Source organism: Labrus bergylta, chromosome 20 (assembly GCF_963930695.1).
Source record: "Labrus bergylta chromosome 20, fLabBer1.1, whole genome shotgun sequence".
Taxonomy (NCBI): Eukaryota; Metazoa; Chordata; class Actinopteri; order Labriformes; family Labridae; genus Labrus; species Labrus bergylta.
Window position 1 is genome coordinate 6768722 of NC_089214.1, and position 25543 is coordinate 6794264.

Consider the following 25543-nt stretch of genomic DNA (forward strand, 5'->3'; position numbering starts at 1 on the left):
AAACATCATCTCTAGCCCATCAGGCAGACAGGACAAGAATAACATTTGTCAAAAAGAGACATGAGTGTTTAAAAAGTAAAATCAAAGCGTGGTCAATACATGAAGCAATACTACGGTTTCAGCAGCCCACTTCTTCTGAGTCCACTTACTTAGTTGTTACCCATAACTATGCTGTAGAAGCCTACCATAATAGCCACAGAGCTTTTACATTCCCATGTTATTTCAGCACACAGCCTTACATCATTTGAAGAGACGTTCATTTCTTCTGATCTGTACATTATTGATAAATGGCGCCCCCTGGTTGAACCTGTCAGTTCCATACACAGGGATGTTTAATCACTTGAATCTATCATAATTCATCCACCTTCCTGTTGCTAGTGACAGTATGCAGTGAGGCGCACGACAACCTGGACATGTTAAAAGCCCTTCTTGGTGAATATAGCATTTTAGAAGAGGCCAGAGCAGTGGCGCAGATGGCCTAGTGGTTAGGTCGTGCCCCATGTACGGAGGCTACAGTATAGTCCTCAAAGCAGCACTCTGGGTTAAAGTCTGGCCTGTGCCTCCTTCCACTCTCTCTGCCTGATTTCCTACTCTATCCACTACACATTTTCAATTCTCTGTTTCCGTTTCACCAGGATTACCCTTAATTTAATATGATGGATGAAAAACAATTTTGGAGTATAAACTCACTAAAATGACCACACGTGAACTTGGTAACAGCTTTTAATTACCCCATACTTAGCACGATACACACAAACACACATCTAGTGTAGTGTAATATAGGGTCGATGTATCATACTCTACAAGAGCATTAACTCATGAACATCATGTATATCTTCTTTTTTTTAATTCCCCTCTTACACTCCTTCAGCCACAAGATACGAAAAAGTACACAGTTAAAGATTTTACACAAAAATATTCTATGCCCTTTGTTAAGGGAAGTAAGGGAAATCAATCTAGATCACTATCCATGTCAGAGCGGAACAAACATTAACGCAAGAAACCCGGTTAAAATGAAGATGATCAGACTTTCACAGAATGCCAGATCATTAGAAATGTTTCTGTTGGAAATCCAGCAAGTCTGACTTCAAAGGGTCAAAAACATAATGTTATGTTTTTTACTGTTATCCAACAAAAAGCTTTTGGTTTTGCTTGGGTCTGACGTATTGATGCTTTAAATCTGACTTCAAGGGGAGCTTCTAAATTAAGACTAAACAGCAAAAGTATAAATAATTAGCAGGTGCTAAAAAGCTAAATATCACCTCTAACCAGCTGATGGATAAGACTGCAAAGCTTTAGGCAGACAGTAAGTTTCTGTCCAATTCAGCACATGGACAAGGCCTCTTCAAACAGGGACGCGATAGTATTTTGCATAGAGCACCGAGGGAAGTCTAGCTACTGTAAGTGAGCTCCAAATTGAGACGTAGAAAAAAAAAAGCAGCGCTATCGTTTATCACTGCTTCATTTTGTGTGTTCAGTTGTGTTTACTGCCAACATTCCCCTTTTCCCGCTCTTTACTAATGCCAAAAACTACTGAAGAAGCCAGATAAAACATGAATAAACAGCTCCCCATGGAAGTGCTTTTTTTCTGTCTCTCGTCTCTCAGCAGTGGAGCCGATGGTTTCAAGTCCAAACCACAGTCGTAAATTTTGCGCCCGTCTTTGGACACCTGTTTCAGCAGCTGTTTCGGGCAAAACTCATTCATTGGGCTCATATCTGAAAAAGAGCAATGCAAGTTTCACAAACCTGAAATATGGGACCATTTCTGAGAAGAAAGAAAGCCAATTTTACAAATTAGAAGAAACAGAACAGGACAGAAGCTGTGGAACCTTCAGGTTTTTATGCCTTCGGTTACATTACTCCCAAATATTTCAGTTGCATACGAAAGTTTTCTAGACTTTCAAACCTAAAGTTGAAGGGGGATGTGATATTAAAAGCACAGTTTTATCTCGAATGAAAAATACTCACCTCTGCAATCGTTTTCTAATTTCTTTGATCTGCTCATTCTTCTTGGTAAGGATCTCTTTCATGTTTCGGTAAGCTGCAGTTTGCTGAAACTTCTTGTCCAACTCCTGCACACAGTACACACACACACACACACACACACACACACACACACACACACACAGATAAACACATAGAAATAACAACACAGAAGCTTGACGCATCAATATCAACTCTCCAAAGTACATAATATGACATGTGCTGGGTGTAAACTCCAGATGCTTGATGCTGTCTGTTGCAGGTAAAGAATACAATGATGCACCTTCTCTGCCAGGGCCAGCTGCTCCTGCACTCGCAGAAGCTCGTGTTTGGCAGAGATCAGGTTTTCCTGCAGATCCTTCTGGGACATCGCATTGGCACTGAGAGACCTTTCATAGTCCTCCCTTAGAGCTGCCACTGTGTCCTCCAGACAGTTGATCTCCTGGGATTGGGTGGCCAGCTTCAAGGGGAAAGCAGCAACACACACATTCAGATGTAGTGAAGGGAAAAACTATCGCTACTTAACTTTTATCCTACAGAATCTATACCCTACTACTATAAGCAGAGACAGGAATATGCAGAACTGTGATCAACTACATACCGTTCATAGTCCAAGTTGGCAAATACAACCGAATGACAGTAAATGTTGAGATGCAATAATGAAAAAAGGAGGCAAATTCAAAATGTTATGAAATTAGAAAATGTGAGTAGCACGACACACAGTACCTGCTGTTCACCTTGGACCTTCTGAAGGTCTTTCAGAGCTCTCTCTGCCCTGGTTCGCTCATCTAGTGCACTCATTGCCTAAGAAAAATCAATCAGAGTAGAGAGTTAACACCGTTAACCAGATGGGGGTTTTTTTGTGTTGACAAGAATTGCTGATTGGGCTACCTGTGATTCTAAAGTCCGCAGCCTGGCTTTAAGTTTGTCATTTTCCTCCTGTAGTCTTGTAATCTCCTACAGAAAGATTTGAAGGACTGTATGAATATATATACATATATATATATATGAAGGCCAACTTTTGAAAACTCAATCTGAGAAGTGTGTCTTTACCTTGTTAAGAAGTTCAGAAACACCACCTTCATTCAGTGGTGCTAGCTTGGGTTTGCTTGTTTCCTGGTTTATCTGGGGGGAAAGATGAACATAACTGAAACATGACGAAAGATGATTTCCTAAGTATAGTCTAAAGAAATGCTGGCTATACCTAGCTAACTCTGTATTGTACATGACATCTAACAGTCAAAATAAAACCCAACATTTGTATCTATCTAGTACTGTTATTCTTAGAAATCAGAGGGTGACTAATGTAAACTTTTTCAGAAGGATGGAGAAGCAAAACCCATTACAGAGTGAAGTGTTGCATGACAAAGTCAACTTGTTTTTCTTTCAGCAGACATTGTATCACCACATTTCAACCTCAGTGAAGTGTGAATTCTGCACCACACAGCTAGGTGTGAAGGACAGGCAGCCTGTTATTTAAAACTACTTTAAGTACACAGGACTGCTGTCCAGTGACTGAATCCCATGAGGGTGCAGATATCCTTTGAACAGATGACTAATGGCAGCTCATTGATGGTGAAGTCTGAAGTTGTACATGTCATAGAGCTGCACATTATACTCACCTTATCAGTGGTTTTAAAGTCAGTCTTCTCAAATTCTGCCACTTGTTCTAAGAGCTCCCTTTAAGGGAAGAAAGGAGGAAAGAATAGGAGAAACAAGAGACCAAAAACAAGCTTTAAATCCTATTAAATGTCACAAATTGTTAGAATATATGAAACGTTGTCTGTAATGTACTAAGTATACAAGCAGCACCAATCGGGGTCAAACAGATCTAATTATCTTTTCTATCTCTCAAAAAACAACAACACTGTTGTTGTTTTTTACCACTTCATTTAACTGCTATTTGTCGGTTACATCTCTTTGACGAGGAAAATAAACACCCTGGTTCTTGAAGGGAGTTTAGCACTATAACATATGCCTGTGGTGAAAACAATAGCTCTCTAAAAAGCTTAAATGTGGTTTGTAAAAGGCTGCAGAACACACGTAGACCTTCACTTGGGGCGTATTCCTTGTTTTAAACACCATGTCAGTCACGTAGAAGCCTACACAAATAAGAGCTTTAAATATCCACCCACCATGTGCATATCACAAACACAGGAACATTTCCAAAACATGTTCAGAGTTAAGAAGGTGAAGGGTTACAAGGTCAGAAGTTAGATGATGTTCACCTGAGTATGATACACCTTAACCTGTGGAGTTTTAAAAATGATCACGCTGGGGGGGCTGCAATAGTTTATAACACATTGAGCACTGTCAGCTGCAGAAGTGTGGAGTTTATGACCTTTTACTTCAGTACTGAAGATCAGATAAATGGAAGATAGTGAACATGGCAAAGCCTTTCTTCCTCCTCTCTGTTACCAGCAAGAGGAACAGGATGGCATATGCTCACAGCTGTAGTTTGACGTGCATACCTCAACATCAAAACCAACATTTTTAACAACTTCCATTCATTTTGGTTCATTTCAGAACAGATTCTTTACGATGCAAAACTCTGATTTATTTTGAATCGATATAGCACGTTATTATTTAGATATGTCTATATTTCAGATATAAAAAGGCCTCACTTCATCTTGACTGTTGAATGCTCTGACAACAGTCACATTCTGCTTATCTTTATCTGCAGTACCACATGCACAAGGCTGCATTGCTCTGTGTGCAGTGGAATATAAAAAAAACAACACACTCTATGTGTCTCTTGGCCTCCATCCACAGGCTATTACATGTTGTTACATTTGACCACAAGTTCTGCACTACTACCCGCTTTAAAAGTGTGCACTCATCAGAAATGAAGTTAAGTAATCTTCGATAGTAGAGGCAAATTCTATGAAAGATATATAACATTTGATGAAGAGTACTTTTCCAATTATTGTTAAAGAAATACTGCACATTTATTTTTTTGGCCAAGGGTAAGGTTGTACAATTTAGATTAATAAGACATGTTTTCATTTAGACCTTGTGGTCATACAAAGTACACAAAGTTGAACTTTTAGTTTAAAAAGCGTTGAGATATCCACACCTGAGACATAATTTAGTTTCAATTACCAAAAGGCTAAAAGATCCTAAAAATACATATATTTCAAAAGTATTTTTTTATTGCTTACACCAGACATAACGGTACATCAAAAATGTAAAACAAGTGGTTGTGAGGTCTGCAAATTATACTGAGAACATGGGCGTTGTGGGTGGAGTGGCACATATTATTTTTTAATGCTATAGTGAATAATTCGACACACAACTCAACCACATTGTATTGGGCCATACGAATGTGACTTAAGTGAACTGACCTTAAAAGAAAGCGAGGGGCAACAGATGTTGTGGTTTTAGGCCAACTGACTATCACAGCAGAGGGGAAACCATTTTCATAGAATGAAAGGAAGTTCAGATAGTGTATGCACATGTTTGGCTTTCCAATGACCTTTTTACCAAACATACTTTAAACCTGCAAGAGATCTAATCCTAAAGAGAACGAAGAAGGATGTGGTTCATAGTGGAGCACCTCTTTTCATGCAAGTGAGGGTGTATTGTTTGGTTAGAGGCCTAGCCCTCCTCTGACTTGTGTAACCCTGGACTGTCATGTTGCTAATCAGTCATTTAAACTTGAAAATGTTTTAACGATTATATATATTTATTATTAGCCCCCATATTTATTTTTATCTTTGTTTTGAATACAATATGTATATGTTGTGAAACAAGAACAATATACACATGAAGGGAGAAATATCACTTGACTTTCAGGACGTTGGAGGTGCTGCATAATCGTTAATATCTGAGTAAGAACATTTTGTACTTCTGGTGGAGCGAAGAAGACCAGATCCCCTTAAGTCAAACGTTTTCTTTGCATTTTAAGTCTGTTCACTCAACAGAAAGCCTAATTCTGCTCACCTGTTCTCCAGCTCCGAGATGTCACTCTGCAATCGAAGGTAGAACTTCTCCGCCTGCGAGAAGAGCTGCCTGAGCAGCAGTACATTAGTGTGCGCTGTATTGATGAGCTCCATCTCCACCTCCCCTCGCACCACCGCCTGCAGCCCGTCCAGCATCTCCCTCACCTCGTCCACGGTGAAGGTTTCCTCCACCAGCCTTTAGAAACATCAGAGCAAATGCATATTCATCCTCCCTCCCTGAATAACAAAAGCTAAACGCAAATATTGACGCCAACAACTCAAGAATGACCAGTCACCTGCTATCTTTGAGTTCTTCAAAGCAGGAGTCAATGGTCTTTAGTCTCAGGAGCCTCTTTGAACGAGCAAAGCGCATGTAATTGATGGCTTCATTCTGATGGTGTTCATTAAACCCAAATTCAGCCTGCATGAAGACAACAAAAATAGAATAAAAAAAAGTTACAAGACAGTCATTAAAGATCAAGAAAGAGAGAGACAATGAGGCTGCAATGAAGAGCACAACTAGCTTATAGGCTAGAGAAGGATTTCCCCTGCTAATGTGTGACAGGGCCTGTTCACATGAGGTGGCCCGGCACGTTGCTTTCTATCTGTTTACTCGTCATGCTTTTAAAAAAAACACAATAACATCCAGACTTGTAAAGGCCAAAATGTGGTCCAGCTAGCCCTCAACAGCAAAAGAAATCACTGACTTACCATGGTGGCTGTGCAGCTAACGTTAGTGTTACTTTAGTTTGCTAGCTTGTAGACTGAGCTGATCCAGAAGAAAATGGGTGTTTCTGCCTCTTATTTAGGCCACGTCGCGAACAGACTTGAAGCTAAGGTCGCTTAAGCTCTTGGAGTCGAAGGTCCTAGTGAACTGTTTTGTACTTGAAGTTAAATCCAATACGCTAGACGGGAGGAGGGGGGGTTTATTTCATAGCTAAAAGATTATCTGGCAGATTGGCTAGCATAGCTCTCCAGCTAGTGTTTGCCTTCAGAGTGCCTTGGTTACGGAGAATAGCGTCATCACCTTGGTTACGAGAGGTGCGTTCAACGGCGCTACGTAAACGCCTGAATTAAAACAAAAACAAAAAAAAGTGGTCCGTACACCATCGCTAACATCCTGAATGAGACAATGCATAATGAATATATTTGCTACCCTGAAGTTGTCTTTTACAACTGTTGTGCAATGCGGTTTTTTTCCCCACAAAGTATAAAGAGGTATAATTTTAAAAAAACACACTGTGAATATCCAATCATAAAGCAGCATCGCAGCTTTTTTTTGTCTAATCATATCCGTCGCTTTAAAAAAAAAAAAAAAAAATCAACAAAATATATTTTAAATCAAAATGTAAAATATATGATGTAAAATCATCATCATAAAAAAAACCCCGCAAAATAAGTCTTACTTTTTTTTATTTTCATGATTTCAGTTTGGCTTCTGGACCGTATAACAGGTTATGTGGGTATTGAATATGAATATTACAGTCTTGAGTTATGTAGGCTGTGTTGATATAAATATGCAGCTTCAAGGCTATTGTGTACCATATGGCGGTAGATGGCAGTATAGAGTTGGAAAAGAAAAATTAGAACACTTGCTGTAGGGCCATTTGGCACAATTTACTCTGCACTGTCTTGTACTAGGCCTACTGAACATACACATAGCCTATATGTTTCAACCTTGTTACTTACAGAGCCTTCTTAAAATGTTTACATCTTTGTATGTAGCCTATTTAGTAGATTTGTATTATAAAATAAATTTCAGGAATAAAATAATCTATGGTAGAAAACCATAACTCTCCATAACCATAAAAGAAGAGATAATCACTGTTTACTTGATTAGCTTAAATTACATTTTTACATTGTACCAGTGTTTGAGATCTGTTAATTTAAATGTAATTGTACTTATTTATGTTTAAGTAACAAACTGAGGATAAATAATTCCTTTGAAAAGCTTTACCTTGGAAGGCAAAATTATTGGCCCTTCTTTGACTTCTTTCCTTTGTGGTTTGTCTTTGTAACACTTTTATATCGGCCTAGATGATCATTTAGCATTCGCATGACATTCATATCTAAGTGTTTTTATTTTGGCACATGCAACACTTTCACTCTGCTAAATTGACAGCAAAATCCAATGAATTAACTGAGGGGATTCAGTTAATGAACTGCTTCTCCATTAAACTCATTTGACTCCATGTGAGCTGAATAAAACTTCATAGAGGTTCTGTAGCAAAGCCTCCTTATCTGACTTTTACGACTGAAGCTTAAAGGAAATTACAAATCTATGTGAAGGAGTTTCCTGAGAAGAAAGAGGGAAACTTTTTTTTCCATCATGTCTCTCTAGCTGTAATTAAATTAGACTAACGGGCGGCGCATGGTTGGTCACCAAATCAGATGCCTTATAACGTGACCAGTTTTGTCTGCCCTGCTCAAGTTCAGTGTGTAACATCAGTCAGTCACAGAGAGGCAAAAATGTTTCCCCTTTACCTTCAATCCAGGTGAGTCACTTCAACAGGGATATCATGGGTTAAAATCTTTATTTTAAAGGGATACAAGTCATTGACAGCTCCTTTCAGAGTTTGTGAGCATACTGTATGTGTTGATGCTTCTGTACAGTGGTCGGTAATGTTGGATACTTTTCTTCATGACTCTTTGGAGATCTTGTGGCAGAAACTAAGTTCTAGGATGTTGATTTCTTTGCAGCCTATCTAGACCACCATGGCAAACCAAGAACCATAGTGAATGTGAGTCAGTAAGAGTATGCGTGAGATAAATAATAATAATAAAACAGAAAAAAAAAAAAAAAACCCAATCCTTAAATTAAAACTTGATATGCTGGACAAGATTTGACAGAAAAATACACTTTACAGGTGTCTCTTTAAAGTACAAAGACACAAATGAATGTAATAGATGAAGATCAGGAAACTTATTTTGAAAATGTAATGTTTTTGTTTTTTTTAATTACTTTTAATGACTTGTTAAATATACCTGTCTGCAGATGCAAGAGTGTATGTGTAGCTTTAGCCATTTACTTTGTGAGTGTGGTTGTATGTCTTGGTCTACAATCTTGACTGAAGTTGTAATTTTTTTTTACTTTAACAGCAGAAGATGGCCTACTGTAAAATGCTAAATTGTACCCTGACCAGAGGTATTGCTGCATTGATGTCCCTAGGGGGCAGGATAACATTTATAGTTGTATCGTTTTATTCAGCAGGTATACTTGCAAGGCTACCAAAGCTGCAGACAAAAGAATGAATGGTTAAATATGCATTTGAGGATGAGTTATCTTCACCTCATCTTTCCTATGTCACTAAAAAGAAAAAAATAAGCAAAGATAATTAATGACAGAACTGTAAGCAATTAAGTTGACTTTCTGTTTCATCGGAGCAATTCACTAGGTTATATTATCTATAATAAAAAAAAAAACAGTAAGAACAGACTGAGTTTCAAAATCAGATTATTGCAAATATAAGTGTATTTTATTATCTGGTGGATGAAAAATATACTGCGATCTTTATATTTCATTAAGGACTCTCGTTCCCTATAATTAGTAGCTATAAAAATGACGCCTAATGGCAACAGAAGATTCTACTTTAGTGGAGTTAGTCCGCATAAACCCGACAGGATAAACTGTTTCGAGGTCAGTTTCGACTGTACGTATGAATACAAACACAGGAAACAGTTATCAAAACCCGATCTCCGGTCAGGTTCCTCCACAAACCCTCGCGCCGACACACCAATCAGCTGACAGCCGCATGACAGGCAGGCCTCGCGCATGCGCAGTTGGCGCACTTTTTTTTTTCGGTATCAGGAATATGGCAGCGTCCTGAGCCCTGTCGGGGGGAATACGCCGTAACTGAGCACCTTCAGCATCAGACTGGGAACACTGAGCAGCACCGGTTGCATTCAGAAGGAGGGTGGGGGGGCTAAGGGACGGCTACGAATAACACCTGACAGCAATTTTACAGGTAAATGCACTCGCTACCAGCTGCCACTTTGTGCTCTCCATGTTTGCTTGATTGAACCCTGATGCTAACGCGACCAGCTAGGTAGCCGTTAGCTGATGGCTAACTTCACAGTAGCCAGGCACAACCCCTAATCTGCATACGACAAACAACAAAGATAACAAAGGTGTCTTGGTTGTTTGTTAGTCCGCTGGTGTTGACCAGTGGCGTCAACATTGCAGCAACGGAGCTGTCGTGCTTGTTTTTAGCCGGACAGTGAACCGTGTAGGCCCCTCTGCAATGAAGCAGGCTAGTCTGCGTCTCAGACTCAGGTAACGTGTATGCTGCTTGTCACGGATTGTCTTGACAGGTGTGTGTGCATCCTCAAATGCACATGTTTTAAAGCTTCGTTTAAGTCGTAAAGCATTGTGTCTTGCAGGCCTGCAGGTTTCCAACATTGTGAAAGCAAGTTTTGCTCACTAATTCCTCGTAAAACAACATCAGATGTAAAGTTTTTCGTCCTTTTTTTTTGGTTGGGATTGCTTCATGTAATTGGCTAATATTTATGGAGGACATTGCAACATCTCTTCAGTGCAGAAAATGCAACAAGAAGAACCCCCCCCCCCCCATTTCAGCAGAAGCGTCATGTTTTGGTTAAGTCAGTATTCAGTGCACTGCTTGTGTCTTACTTGACACATTTCCAGTATGATTTTTTTAACAGGAGATGTCAAATATGGTTAAGGCTGTAAAATGGCACATGATAGTTTAACCCTTGTACCCTCAAATATGCTGAAGCAGTCTTCCTATGTTTATCGTTTTTTAAACTATAAAACATATTTTCTCTGTGCTGAGTAGATAACAATATCACATCCACGTATACCCTGTGGCCAGAGTCGAAGTGAGTCTGTACATCCTATGCGATTAACCGCCTGGTTTTAGTTCTTCATAGAGATAATGCAATGCTGTTGGCATGCTTCTTGGTTGAAGCACATGCTTACTATCAGCTATCCATTTGTAATGACAACGACTGCATTCGCAATGACCCGAAGCTGTGTTTGTCAAAGTCTCTAGAAAGTTGTGAGACCTGTCTGGAACAAGTTATTCTGTCAATGGTGTGTGTGCCTTTCTTTGGGGCTGGTTCCATATATTCACCTGCTTTTCTTTCTTTCTTTTTCTGAGCAAAACTCAAATCAAGTGTAACTCATGATTTACGTGCTGTTGATCTGCATACATACAAGCAGAAATGGTTGGGAGGGGAAATCACATGACCCAATCCTGCGTGGAGTCTGCCTTTGCCTTTTTACACCCCTCTCAGTGCACACATCACTGTAATACAATAAAACTGTACTGCCCTCTGCAGCAGCAAAGGGCACACTGTGCATTACTCGCTGCTAACATCTCCTATTGTGCATTCCATCGGCCCCCTGCCTTGGATTAGATTCATTATGCAGCTCCATGAATGAGCGTTTGAAAGAAGAAAAACAGTTGATACAAAACTTGGCTCTGACTGTTCCTTGGACCTTTGTTTCTGCAGCACACGCATGCATCAATGATGGAGATTTACGTCTGTGGCTTATTTTAAAAATCATCATACAGTGTTGTAGAGCCGGAAAGTGGATTCCTTCATTTAGGTTTTTTTGTTTTGTTCCTTGCTTCAGCTGCTCACTGACATGCAGAGGAAGGAAAACAGGAGTCAGATATTTCCAGGATCCTGGCAGAGTGCTGACACAGGTTCCCCTTGTCACAGTGCAGCCGCCAGCAAATTACTGCACTGAGGATGAGAGAGGCGGCTACTCGCCCTATTTTTCTTTATTATGTTCTGTCTACTGGTTTGTCTTTGGTGCCTCTATCTTTTTTTTTTGTTTTGTTAAAACAATCTGTCACTGAGTATTACTCTCCATCTGGCCAAATACGCCAATGCTTTGGGGGTTTTTTGGGAAAGGAAACTCATCAGATTTAGTTAAAAAGACACGTAAACTAGTTAATCTGTTCTCCAGGTTTTGGAGCATCTGTCTTAAAAAATGACAATGGACGAAACAGTTAGTCATAAGCCAAACCCCTTTTTATATCTTAAAGGATCAATAGGCCACACTGGCTTTGCCCCAGACTTTGTTTACAAATGCTCAGCTAGAGCACTGTTGTGTCCTTTTTTGTGTCTGAGAATGCTTGTTTTATCTCAGCGATTATTTAAGTATTCCTCTTTTTTAAAGTCGCTATGGCACCGTTTTTTCATCCCTGATGGTGTGAACTAAAACAACAACACTGTATGCTATGATGTAACATGATTGCTGACACTGTTGTATGTCCTGGCTTAGGTTAAACCTTTTTGTAAAACATGGAAAATAAATCCAGAAAATGAACGCCACATCATTTTTTTGCATAACACGTAAATACGTAAATTACGCCAGCATCAGACCCGATAGCGATATTTGATCAGAGCTGTCTCATCCCAACTGTTTACTGAAGTATATCAATATTTTCTTCACGCATTAAGTTTGAATCCGAGGCATTTCCCCTGATGGTTCGGAATCAGAGCATCTCAAGCCTGTGAAAGGGATGCATTAGTGCTACCAGCTGCCATGATGCTGCACGGCTCATATGTGAGTGATGACCGTGAAGAATCAGTCCGTCTTGGAGAGGTGGTCTACGCTCTGCTGTTAAAGAATCACAGTTTACTCAGAATTGGTTTTGTAGTCCAAGGAGAGTAGTCCAAGGAGAGTCTGGTGGGAGTCTTTCCCTTCAACATGCAAAATACTGAATGACTGTGTGAAGCATGTGTGGCTGTATATTGGAATGTGTATTACATAAACTTGATGTAGTAATGACTTTTAAAGGTGCAGTGATGTGCTGACACTGTAGGCCATTGACTGTCATTCTGTCTCTCTGCCGTGTAACTAAAATTTAAGTCCTTGCCTGAAATTTAGCTCAAAGGAAGGTTAAATCCGACTTTCTCTGAGCCCTTTTCTATGTTGAAACTTTAGAAGTGAAGGTTTGCTTTGTGATCATCATCATCAAAACATTTCTTCTGTTTTTTTTTAGGTCCTGTGAAAAGATGAATGTCGTCAAAGAAAACACAGACCTGGCCTGTTTCTACACCACCAAACACTCCTGGAGGGGAAAGTAAGAGCCACGGCTTGTTTTTTTTTTTTAGGATTTCACAGCTGTTGGCAATTTAATAATCCTTTTTTTGTGTCACTTTTCTAAGGAAATTTGACCTAATCTTTTCCTTTTATCACCTTCTTACAAACAGTTTTGAAAACTCCTGAAACCCTGACTCAGTGATTCCATTGTGTTGGTTTCCTCATATTAGCCGGGGATAGGAGCTCTGCAGACCACCCTCAGGAGTCACTGAGCAGTGGTCGTGGTGTTGTTGTTTTCTCTCAAGCTGCACTGTCTTGTAAAACGTAACACTAACAAACAAGTACTGGTAGAACTAGATGTAAGCTAGATGAGGTCTCTAGAGTATTGACATTCATGTATTGTATGAAAACAAAAGCAGGAAAAAAAATACTTCACCTGCAGCTACGAATAATCCAGGAAGTTCCTACCTATTTAGCATCATACAGTATGCAGTTATATTGTTATAGATTAAACTACTAGTTATACACACTTTATTACATTTTAATTTTCTAGTTTGATTTTTGTTTTTTCATTATAATCACTTCATCACGATAGGAATTGTATTACAATAGAGCGAGTCTGCAATAACTGATGTATTGCAACTAGACAATTACCTTGTCATGCTTCATCTCTCATCATTTCTTCACTGCCGTCCAACGTTATCCCAACGTCTTCCTCTTCTTTATACTGCTGTCTGCTTCTTCTTAAGCCAATTAACTTCCTTTACCGTTACCCTCATTCATGTCATAAGCACCACTGTGAGGGGGCGTGGAGTAGTGGTGACTATAACTTTCCAGGGAAATCCGTTAAGACATTTATTTTTTAATTAAGATATTAATATTTGACATTAGCCATTCGGTTATTTTATCACACGAGTCAGGACGATGATACATGGCCATATCAATATTTTGTCCCATCCCAACTATACATCATATAATGTTAAACATTTGGTCAAATATAGACTTAAAAGTACATAGGAGTGCATGTAGATGCTTGGTGGCTCTCAGATCTAAAGGATGGACAAGTTCCAGTGTGAATAGTGAGCACGAGGGATCAGGTTACCAATACCTGCTTTCTAAATGTCTTTGTCCCATTAAGGCCGTCTGCCATTGACTTAGGTAACTTAAGCCTGGCTGCAGAGCATTAGCCATCAGCAGAGCTTCATCCTGCTAATGCTTCCTGAAGTGTCCGTCAGAGGCGAGTGTTGATGTATGCGTGTAGTGGACATTAGAGAACGACCCCCCCATGCAGACAGAATAACCCAGTGATGCAGAAAAAAAAACTGCGTTAATGGTTGATCGGATGGGTTGAACATGTCGCCTGAACTGTGTCTGTGAAGCTGCCTCTGACCTGCATTGGACATGGGTCTCACAAGTGGAAATGTATTGTCATTAATATTTAAAGGGAATTGAACAGACTCTCCCAATGGAGGAGAGAAAGACAAAGAAAGACGAGAGAGTGCAGGACTACAGCAAGTGTGCAACCAGGAAATGAAAATGAAACTTTATTTGATGCTGGTGTAATGTAATATTGTGGTCTGTCAGCAAAGCATAGGTAGAGTTGGAGACGAGAGTGTATGAGATTAACTTTTGACAGCAGTCTCGTAAAAAATGGGCAATTAACAAGATCTGCTAGAGCAGCTTTCTGAAAATAGAACATGTCATTAAGAGAGCCCAACAGAAAGAGAAAGAAGGTTTTATCTATCTTCATACCAACATCAGATATTATAGTTAATCATCTAATTATACCGTTTGTATGGTGTAAATCAATTCTCTCTTAGTTAAGAGAAACATTCAAGATTAGTTTATACTAGATACCTAGTACATACTACATATGCCAAGTTTTGCCAAATTGTTCTACCAACCATGGACTTTGTGTGGTTCAGGAAGCCATTGAACATTTCAAATCAAAGTAATTATTTGCACATTTTCTACCTAATCATTCATATTTGTCCAAGTCAGTTGTACAGTGTGAACATTGCCTCAAGATCAGGCTGAGGTTCTGTGTGTCTTTTGGGTGCCTTTCCAGAAACCAGCGGCATCACTTGATCTCACTGATATTTCGTTGTCAGGGCAACATGCTATTTCTTCTTGGGTTTCCAGTCTCTGCATTGCTTGTTTTGCAAACTAGCTCGATTGCTCCAGAATCATGGTTGGCCTTTCTTACCTCAGTGATAGGACAGCTGAAGAGATGTGTGAGGGAAAAGGTGGGAGAGACATGCATCAAAGGGCCAAGGAGTCGAACCTGCAGCGATTGGGTCATAACAGAGATGACAAAGAATATCTTTGAACAGGATGGATTGGGCGATGATACATTTAATAAATGTTAGTGTTAAAGCCTACTACATGGCTGAAGAATTGTGCTGGAGCCAGGCAGAGGCTGCCAATGCTTGCTAAAAATGCATCCTGCAGCATGTAGGTCTGCACTAACAACATATGTCCACAGCGAGAGGATTTGGATTAAGTCAATGTAGTCAGTTATGCACAAAGCTCCTAAAAAAGACCTGGGCATTTTCCTGGGTGAGCTGCATGTCTAAATGCTAACCCCCAAACTTTACTAAGGATTTTTCTCCCAGCCCCCTGGTCAAATTTCTGCATGAAGTCAGATGAGCTGCGAGCGCGCTGGTGGGTGTTTTTGGATCATTAGTAATGAAGCTGCTTCAAACTCTTCATATTTTCCAGTATGTTCTGTTCCACTCGTACGTTGATACTGTGAATATGTCAAAATGCAAAAACAACTGTCATCCCAGTGTCAGACTCTGTCGCTTTGTCTTCAATTTTGGATTTCTGCAGCATCTTTATAATATCACATCTTTCCTCCTGAGACCCCCACCTAGTGACAGACATTTTTCAAGTGTGTTTGAAAACAGCTTATAGGCTCAATTAGAAATGCATTGCCTTAATTAGTCTGTCAACACCTTTGGATGGCCACAACACACATGGCGGATATTCCCTTTAAACAGTAACCATGCCCAGCTCTTCACTGTGAATACAGAACACGTTCCCCATAGTCAACTTTAATTAGGCTCCTCTGTGATTAGCTTTCCCCTGTAGCTATGTATAAAGAGTACTTGTGCTTTGAATAGTGAGGATGTCAGACAGTATTCAGCATCACTGGAAGTGCCAAGTTCTTCAAGAACTATTCCAACATGCAGAGAACCTTTAACTCCCAATCTGTGGAATACATTACATCTGAATATATTTAGGTTTACTTTGATTAAAATGCATGTAGAATATTCAGACCTCAGCGTCAGTAAGTTTGACTCAGATGCTCGAATGTATTTTTGTCAATATATGACAGGCTGGTCTGGAGATACAGTAAAGTGGAAAATCAGTCATCTAAATGGAGCCATGTTGACGTCTTGTTGATCTGTTGTTTCCCCTTACTTCTGTCTGGTTTCCTTTCCAAGTCTTGTCAACAAATTTGTCTTGATGTTTCAGATTCTTTGGTGACATAATCAAATTTGTAAGAAAAGAAAAGAAAAGCTAGCCTCTCTCTCTCAGGTTCAATTCAAGTCTTGTGACTCCCACTCATACAGGACATTTGATTTGTGTCTGTCTCCTGATGAGGGATGCTTTCATGCTTTCTTAAATGGAATTATTGTAGAGATCACCGTGTCATTATTAAAGGGCTTTGATTTTCAAGCACAGCATTTCTCTCCACTTTTTCCCCGATCATTAGCATTCAAAGAACATCTTTTGAATCTTTGTTTTAATTTTCTATGAAATAAGGAGGCCCATTTTTATGACCCATGCTCAAGCTGTTCCTTGTGATAAGCATATCAAGACTTTCAGTCTTTTTAGTTGTTCCCTTCATTGTACATTGTGCTCACAGTCAGCTCTCTTTCCACCATTTATTGAATGTATGAAATCGAGTGTGTGTTCAGTCTTGTGTTGGAGATTATGCTGTGTTTTTGTAGCTTTTTATGCAGTCATACAAATCTTGAGCTCTGAGGTTTTTTTTTTTACTACAGATATATGTTTAAAGGAGAAATACCGTTGTTAAGAGGGTTTAGTAAGACACAGGAAGTTGCTTAATGTGATGCATTACAAAACCCTGGAAGTGGAAGGAAAAGCTCCAAAGACACATTATACAGTAAGACTGAACAATGGTAACCGTTTTCTTATGTATAGGGCAAAATGTATGTAGGATTGTGCATTGTGCGCTCTCCTTATAGATAAAGGTCACATATTATCCTCCTTTCCAACAAGTTTAAATGATTCTCTAAAAAACATGGTGAAGTGTGTTTTGCATAATAAGTGACCTTTAAGTGCATTACTCAGAGGTGTCTAAAAGGGGACTTGATGCATTTGTGTTAACAGAGTACTGTGCATGAATCACTCAGAAAAGAAGTCTTTCTTGTTGTGTTTCAGAGGATCCTTCCTCATGATCTACTTCATGCTGTTATGCATGTGTGACCAGACTCTGCTTTGATTGATACTCCACACTTAGAGTATTGAATAAAGTACATTCTTGGTTTGATTTCTGTGATTTCACAATTTCTGTTTTGTCATGGACAGCCGTTGACTTTGTTGTTGATTATTTTACGCACTGATTTTCAGATAATCTGTGACATGTTAGTAAACGCTTGAACCGCCGATGCTCATCATGTGACTAGCCTGGTGAAAATTAGCTTTGGTTTTAAAACACACATGAACCGCACCATTCATTGGACGTCGCTTCAGAAAGGGTGAATGTTTCTATTCATGTGTCACTTTTGAAAAAATAAATAGGCACGGCCAGTTTATTTACAAAGCACCACTCAAACGTGAAGCATTCAACGTGCTTTACAAAGAGCATTGAAAAACATCATTAGGCAAAACTAAGACGTAAAAATTAAACATAGTTCAAATAAGAAATAGACTAAATGAATTATTAATAATGTTTTAAAAACTGATTAAATTCAAAGAATGAAGTAATCAAAAAAGTCCTCAGATTTTAGAAATATGTAACAAAGTTTTTGACACCCAGCAAAACGAAGAAAAGATCCAGTTCAGATATGAAATGGTCCACTGTGCCTTGTAAACACACGAACAACGGAGGGTTGGATATCGTCTCTGTACTAAAGTAGAATTAAGATCAAAACAATCACCCGATAAAGAATAAATAATTAACTAGGCTTGTCCTGACACCCAGTTTAGCCAGCCACTCAACACCAAGGTCAAGCAGAGAGAGAGAGTGTGAGAACCCAGGAGCAGGACTGAGCCGTGGTCTAAGACTATGTGGCCCAACGTGACAAGAGACGTGAACAGTGGAGAGGAACCCTCCGTGGGGACAGAGAAGGTCGAAGGCTTTCTACCAAAAATGGACACGAGTATAATAAAAGGATGGACACTGACTGTGGCGCTGAATATTCCACCGCAGCCTCGCCTCAGGCCGCTGCATGACCTGTCTCTTTATGTTAGCTGTGATCTCTGTACACAAGTATTAGATGTATTATAAGGAAGTGCGCTTTCATTTTGACTTCCTTTTACTCTTCTATTTGACGGGACTGTGGGAACTTAAGTAGAGCTGTTAATGTTGTCCAGGCCTAATGAGGATATGCGAGAAAGAAAGGAGCCGAGTCAGCGTGTTCAGTGTGCAGGCTAATGGTGCTGTGGAGGTGCTAAAAGAACATCTTGTGCGTAGATGTCCTACACACCCCTTGCTTCAAACTTTAACTGCACCAAACACAAATCTTCACATCACCAAAAATGATCAATGGCCCATTTTCCAAATGAAATACCCGCCTGGATGTGAGGAAGCTCACTATGTGACGATATGCCCGCATGCTGACACACACTCACAAACATGCACACTTATAGACTTGGTGTAACGTCCAGAAAGGCCGGCCAAATAGAATTTCACACTTCCTTCTTACTATGTGAGAAAGCCCCGCTCTCATAACATGAATTGGTGTTAGTTGTTTCAGTGGCAGTGACTCAATACAGAATGTGGGTGTGATATTTTCTTTGGAGATTTCTCCGAGACATAATGTAGTAAAAGTGTTTAGAAAAGCACAGTCAGAAGCTCGATGGAAGGGCATTTTTATATTCTTCAGTTCATCAGATATCGTGATGCATCATTTTAAGATTGTCTAGCAATTTATCGGTTATTGCAGAACGGCTGTATCGTGATTACCGTTATCGTAAGGTATCGTATCTTATCGTGAGCTACCCTGTGACCCCCAACCCTCAAACCTAGTTCAAGTAATTTTGAAGGAAAATAGTCGACATTTTCTGATTACTTTTGAACTCAAGTGTCAAACTCAACTCGACAGAGGTTCAGAGGGACTAAAACGTTGAGATTTGTGATGCTTAGCAAGAGGAGTGCATGGGATTTTTATGTTTTAATTGTTTGCGCACCTACTGTACTTCATGAGATAGTAGGTTGTGGGAACACCTCCTTTAAAACACAAATTTTATACCTTCTAAAATCTGAATATTTTAAGTTTTCTGTACACCTCTATACAGTAAATGGAGACTGACTATCTTTGAGTTGTGGAAAACCCAAGAAATTTCTCATCTTATTTTTGGAAAATTACCAATAATTGTAAAAATAAATAAAGAAGTCTAAAATGTCTTACATTTTACAGACAGAAGGGTAATCAGTTTACAAGAAGAACATTGATAGATGACTTGACAAGGTCAGTTGCAGCTTTAATCACAGCTCCAGTTGTCTCATTCTGGGATTACAAGTCTGTATAAAATTAATATCACATGTTAATGACTCTCAGTGTAGCTATTCACTGTGGCAGACGGTAATCTTTTCTCATCATCTATTCTCTTTGTGTGCATTATCTCATCCATTGCCTCATAAAAATGTCTGGAACCTGACGACCTGCCTGCGGATGATATCATCAGCTAACTGAGCCCTGCTGATGTCACCTGTCCTTGACTTAAGATTAGCTTACAGAGCACCTAAATATGGAGGCAAATGGTTCTTTTTCTTACCCCGCTCTGCCCTCTTTCAGGCGTACTGTAATGGAGCTTTATGACTTTGTGGGGACACATTTTGAAAACACAAGTTGGCCCAGTTGATTACAGAGTTATCAGGGCTAACAGATCTGTTAGCTTAGTAATGCTAGAAAGCTTTTTTTCAAACACTGAATGCCAATCTAATCTTATTTGACTTCCTGTGCGAGTGTAGGCATTGCTCTCATTTGCAAGCGGTGATGGCGACGGCGAGTGGGCTGTGGTGTCTGACTCATTCTTCCTCTTGTGTTCCAGGTACAAGCGAGTCTTCTCAGTGGGGACGCATGGCATCACCACTTACAACCCAACCACGCTAGAAGTAACAAATCAGGTCAGTGAGTATGCAGCCTGTCAGAGAGGTTCCTGAATGAAGCGGCTACAGCTCGTCTTTGCTCATGCTATCAGTGTCTCACAGATGCTTGTGGGACGCGCTGCTCTCGGATGCATGTCACACTTAAAAATCCTTTTGCAGGCTTCAGCACATTGCTGTCTCTTCAAAAGCTCAAACGCTGCTCTTTTTTATTTTTTTGCTGTTAAATAAGCTTTTGGTTCTAAAGCGATTAAATATGCAGCAGCATGTCTTGACACTGATTAGTACATGAAACATGCTGTATACAATATCAATTACAAAGTAAACCCGACTCAGTATCAGACCCAGTCAGACAAACGGATGTAAAAAAAACAGCATCATGGTTGTTTAAAAGTAATAAGGAACACTTAATATAAGTACATTTAATGCTGTAAAAATAACACTGGTAACCAATAATAAGCAGTAGATTACCAATTACCTGTTTATAACATAGAGTAATTTAACTTTCCCAGTTAGAAGGACATAGTAAGTTATTGTCAGTGTACAGAATTTATAACCAATTACAAATATTTTATATTTTTTCATGTTTACTAAATTATAAGTCATTCGCTTTTTTATCCTGAACACTGCTCACACAGGATGAGTGTCAGTCATTGACAAATTCACTCATTTGAAGCTCTTATATCTGCTAAAAGTCCACTATTATAATGTGTTTAAGTAAGCAAGCAGCAACCTCTCATAATTAAAATAAAACCAATGTGGAAGTGCAAAAAACTGATGTTCCTCGACTGTCCACTAGAGGCGGGCTCTAAAAGCCAAGGAATCCCTGTTAGAGCCTTTCTCAAAAAAATTTTACAGCATAAATAAATATTTGTTCTGTCTGGATTTGGTCTCTGTAGCTCTTTTTCCATTATTGGTAAAAACTGTCCAGGGGTTTAAAATGTGAAAAATAGAGTTATGCATAGTTAGGCACTTGACTGACAGATGGTCTTCTAGCTGTTTGCCAGTTCACTTCAGCTTCATCCCATTACTGCTTAGTTGAGGTCATTATTTCCATCACAACTCTAACATTTTGACGCCTCTGAGACCAAACCAATGTTTTATATAGTCTAGACTCTATGGTTTTAAATAATTCATACAGAGTTGACATACTGCTTATGAATATCAAATAGAAGGGCTGTTTAAGAATGTGTGTACCCTGCCTCTGTCTGAATTTACCCAAGTGTTCATCCCTGTGATGTTGCTTTTTGTGTCGCCAGTGGCCTTATGGAGACATCTGTGGCATCGGCCCAGTGGGAAAAGGTCAGGGAACGGAGTTCAACCTCACATTCCGCAAAGGCACCGGCAAGAAGTCTGAAACGCTCAAGTTCTCCACAGAGCATCGGACGGAGCTGCTCACAGAAGCACTGGTGAGGAAAAACACTCATAGCTGCGTCACTACATAATGACTAAACAAAACCAGATGCTCATGTTACACATTAAAAAGGCTTTCAGAGTTAGTCTCTGATGTGGCTTGTCCGCGCTTTCTGGTCATGTCATGGCTGCACGGTCTTCTAAGGAAACTGCAGAAACAGCAAAGTCATTTAATATACGAGGCACTGTTTGGGAATGCAGTGTTTGCAAACACAGCCCTTTGACTCGCTGTAGGTGTTTATCACAGACGTGAATCAGCAGATAGTGTGTTGCTGTGAAGAAACAATTTACCTTTACTGAGGCTTTTTGCAAAAGCACCAAGAATGGTTATTTTCCAAAGGGCAAAATTTTCAGTTTTTGGAATTATGCAGATGTTAAACAAAGATGATTTTAGAGGTTGTAATAACTTTCTGTTTCAATCTTTTTCTTGTTCGCAGAGATTCAGAACAGAGTTTTCAGAGGGAAAGATAACTGGCAGGGTAAGTTATACGATCTATACAAATAAAAACTGAGTTTATGTTTTCCTCTGTTGTGACACAAAAATGAGAATCGTACAACACATGTGCCGAACAGCGTTTTAACTGCTACAAGCACCACTGGAGTGACACGAGGAAGCCTGTGAGTTTAGAGGTGACGCCCGGCGGCATCGACCAGATCGACCCGCAGACAAACCGGGTGGTGTGCTCCTATGACTATCGAAACGTAGAGGGCTTCGTGGAGGTCTCCGATTACCAGGGAGGATTCTGCATCCTGTATGGGGGCTTCAGCAGGCTGGTGTGTATCCGCACAGTTTGTATGTGTGGGTTTATGTCCGCTGGATGCTTCAGGGCTTTAACAGCATGTCTTGTTGCCTCTTTCTCCCAGCATCTGTTCGCCTCAGAGAACCGGGATGAAATCATCCGCAGTGCCATAGAGCATGCTGGGAACTTTATTGGTATCACGCTACGGCTACGGAAGGAGGCGCTGACATTTGAGGACTTTGTGACGGACCGGTTGGGGAAGTACAGCTCAGATGAGAGCATCACCTCGCTGGCTGAGTTTGTGGTGCAGAAGATCACTTCTCGGCACCCGGTCAGTGCGATCTTTAACTCAAGTATTGAAGTCGTTTCACAAATTGCACCCGGATTTCCTAATTATCCTGAGCATGACAAAAACTGCATCCTTCTTCAAAAGGAAGTTTAAACAGTCATATTTGAAACCAGCAGAATATTTCAACAGCATTTTCACGGTTTCAAGCGGTTTTTATGAAAGCCCTAAAGGTTTTAGATGTGTCAGCATTATGACTCATGTTTGTTCTGTCTTTTTTTTAGGAGCCTGTTAAGCGTATTCTTTGCCTGACAGAGACGTGTCTAGTGGAGAGAGACCCAGCCTCCTACAACATAGTCACCCTCAAACCCTTTGGAGAGGTGCGTACTCTAAACTACTGTGACATCGTTCCGTAAGAAATTTCTGCAGGACCATTCAAAACATGTAGTGCTGTCATGTCTGACTCCTGTGAAGATAAAGATGAATTGCGCTCTCTTTGTTTCATCATGGATGAACTGCATCACTACGGGTTCACAGCTTTGATCAGACATATTTTTTTGAGTTCTCCCCTCCCTAAACCTTTTCTCACCCATCTCTCTTCAGGTATTTTCTCTCATCTGTGACGCAGACAACCCTCAGGTGTTCACAGTTGAGTTCATCAGAGGTCAGATCAGGAAGTTTTCCTCCACAGAAAGGTAAACAGCCCTGACGCATGCAAAACATGTTTCTCTATTTACATGAAGTTGTTGTGCGATCAGTTTTTGGTTCATCGTTATAGAGATGGTTTCTAATGCGTTTAGCTGACTGTGTATCTGGTGTCTGCAGAGACTCCCTTTTGGCCAGCCTACTCGATGGAGTCCGAGCATCGGGCAACAGGGATGTTTGTGTCAAAATGGCCCCCACCAGGAGAGGACAAAGATGGGGCCTACTGAGCATGCCTGTGGATGAGGAAGTGGAGAGTTTGCATCTGAAATTTCTGGCAGCACCTCCAAGTGAGACCAAGCTCTTTGTCTCCTGATTTTCATGAACTAGCTTTTATAAATTGCTGTACGTCATTTCAGATATATAACTAATGTTAGCCATAGAAGCATCACCATATTTTGACATGCATTAAAACCAGAGGAGGATGAAACCTAGTGTTTTTTGGTGATCCCTTAAATGTCATCCGGCCTACATCAGATCAAAAATGTCCGTTTGTGTCGTCCTTTGTTTTATGACCAAACTGAAATGTGTGCTCAAGTGTTTCAGTGGAAGATGGTCAACAGGATTTCTGCTAATTGTCAGCATGTTTGCATGGCTTTAATGAGAATGTTAACATGCTAACATAAGCATTTGCCTCAAAACACCTCTACCTAGCCCAAGTTTAAACTTCTCTTATAACACAATTTAAAGAGTTAAAGAGATGAGCATTTTTTGTTAGAGTAAAGTAAAAACAACCTCTGAGGTTGCTGATTCTTAAGTTATTTTTCTGAGTCCTCAAAGACTCTCTACCATTTAACTGTTAGTTAACTCAAAATCTTATAAACTATAAATATATATATTCGATATGATTCTAGTGAACATCAAACCATAATGAAATATAGATGTCTGTTTGGATACCACGGCAACAAAAGACACCAAATATTGGGCTAAGGTTAGCAGGTCCAAATTGGGATCGTTGCCGAGCCTATAGCCTCTTAGTTTCACTTGGAGATGATCTATTGTTTGGGTTAATTGTTCCATCCCTCCTTCCTTTGCTTAGATGGAAACTTTGCAGATGCAGTGTTCAGATTCAACGCCAACATATCCTACAGTGGAGTGCTGCATGCAGTAACCCAAGATGTGAGTGTGTTCACCTACTGCGTGATTTACGTCCTTCCATCTGCTTGTGCACGAGGACTCCCGCTCACATCCTCGCCCTCATCTCTTTCTGTTTCTCGCCCTTTCCTCTCCAGGGTCTTTTCTCCGAGAACAAAGAGAAGCTCATCAACAACGCCATCCTGGCTCTTTTATCCCAGGAGGCCGAGCTGCCGGCACTTAACGCTGAGCTGGAGAGCCACTTCCAGGCCATCCGAAGATTGGTGGCCTCCAAGGCGGGCTTCCAGGCTTTCACCCAGCTGCCTAAGTAAGGATGCAGTGGTTATCTCTCGTTAAACTTGAATTTCTTATTTATGCAAAGTAAATGTTTTGTAGAGCTGCTGGTAACAGGCATGCTCTGTCATTCCAAGGTCTGGTCAAGGGTCTGGAGTCACAGATGCAACGTAAATATGAATCCATACATCTCAGTCTGCCCTTTTGCCCGTCTGTTTCTTACCCTTCTTGTTCTTGTTCTCCAGAGTCTTTGTTAGCTGTCTGCTGGTCAGCATTCTCCTCTTTTATCTTTATTTTGCTTTCATCTCAGGCTTTTAGACCGGCCCAAGAGGGAGGTTATGTCACTCAGTCGGGCTGTCTTGCCTCGATTTGCCTTGACCTCTTCTCTTCATCTGTACATCCATCTCTCTGCCCATTCTATCCTTCACATGTCTATATATTACAATACATGAGAACCTTACATTCTCCGTGGGTCACTGAGATGTATGAGAGGAACTGTATTTACCGTTTATTATTTCTTCCTTTGAAGCAAATGAGCCATTATCGGCTTTCCTGAAAGATTCATTGCAAGAGTAGCTTGGTGTTTCCCTCGCACAGCCACTAGAAACAGAAGACTATAAATAGATAAAAAGTTTATTTTGCCTTCAGGGGAAGCCTCTTTCATATCGTTAAAGTTATTGGTTCATTAGAAGTTGTGACACTTGACGAGCAACGAGAGTAACAACAAACCACTTCTGAAGCAATGAATTCTTTGTGTATCCAACCCCAGACCCCTTTGAATAAATC

General features: G+C 40.1%; 2 protein-coding genes across 7 annotated transcripts in view; one reads left to right on the forward strand and one right to left on the reverse strand.

Moving 5' to 3' along the window:
* Positions 1 to 705: 705 nt before the first annotated feature.
* lztfl1 (leucine zipper transcription factor-like 1) lies at positions 706 to 6976 on the reverse strand. Of its 2 annotated transcripts, none has more exons than XM_065948956.1 (10): positions 6636 to 6976; positions 6221 to 6345; positions 5926 to 6120; positions 3606 to 3663; positions 3037 to 3108; positions 2875 to 2940; positions 2710 to 2787; positions 2267 to 2425; positions 1969 to 2072; positions 706 to 1716 (listed from the first exon to the last, which is right to left on the reverse strand). In XM_065948956.1, exons 1-10 carry the CDS (start codon positions 6636 to 6638, stop codon positions 1698 to 1700), a joined length of 879 nt encoding a protein of 292 aa, XP_065805028.1. In that variant the 5' UTR covers positions 6639 to 6976; the 3' UTR covers positions 706 to 1697. The 2 variants fall into 2 exon arrangements, with proteins under 2 accessions (XP_065805028.1, XP_020489288.1); XM_020633632.3 differs by having other exon boundaries at positions 2267 to 2443; positions 6636 to 6970.
* A 2777-nt stretch (positions 6977 to 9753) lies between these two features.
* Positions 9754 to 25543, forward strand: part of LOC109983785 (dnaJ homolog subfamily C member 13) — a 32474-nt gene continuing 16684 nt past the window's right edge. For 2 of the 5 annotated variants that reach the window (XM_065948806.1, XM_065948807.1), the window contains exons 1-13: positions 9754 to 9889; positions 12905 to 12985; positions 20194 to 20269; positions 21508 to 21657; positions 22099 to 22140; positions 22235 to 22435; positions 22526 to 22732; positions 22972 to 23067; positions 23291 to 23382; positions 23513 to 23679; positions 24429 to 24508; positions 24622 to 24791; positions 24895 to 24927. In XM_065948806.1, the coding sequence (XP_065804878.1) occupies positions 12918 to 12985; positions 20194 to 20269; positions 21508 to 21657; positions 22099 to 22140; positions 22235 to 22435; positions 22526 to 22732; positions 22972 to 23067; positions 23291 to 23382; positions 23513 to 23679; positions 24429 to 24508; positions 24622 to 24791; positions 24895 to 24927 (1382 nt within the window). In that variant the 5' untranslated portion in view covers positions 9754 to 9889; positions 12905 to 12917. The remainder of the gene's footprint in view (positions 9890 to 12904; positions 12986 to 20193; positions 20270 to 21507; positions 21658 to 22098; positions 22141 to 22234; positions 22436 to 22525; positions 22733 to 22971; positions 23068 to 23290; positions 23383 to 23512; positions 23680 to 24428; positions 24509 to 24621; positions 24792 to 24894; positions 24928 to 25543) is intronic. The other 3 variants (XM_065948808.1, XM_065948810.1, XM_065948809.1) reach the window with 2 other exon arrangements.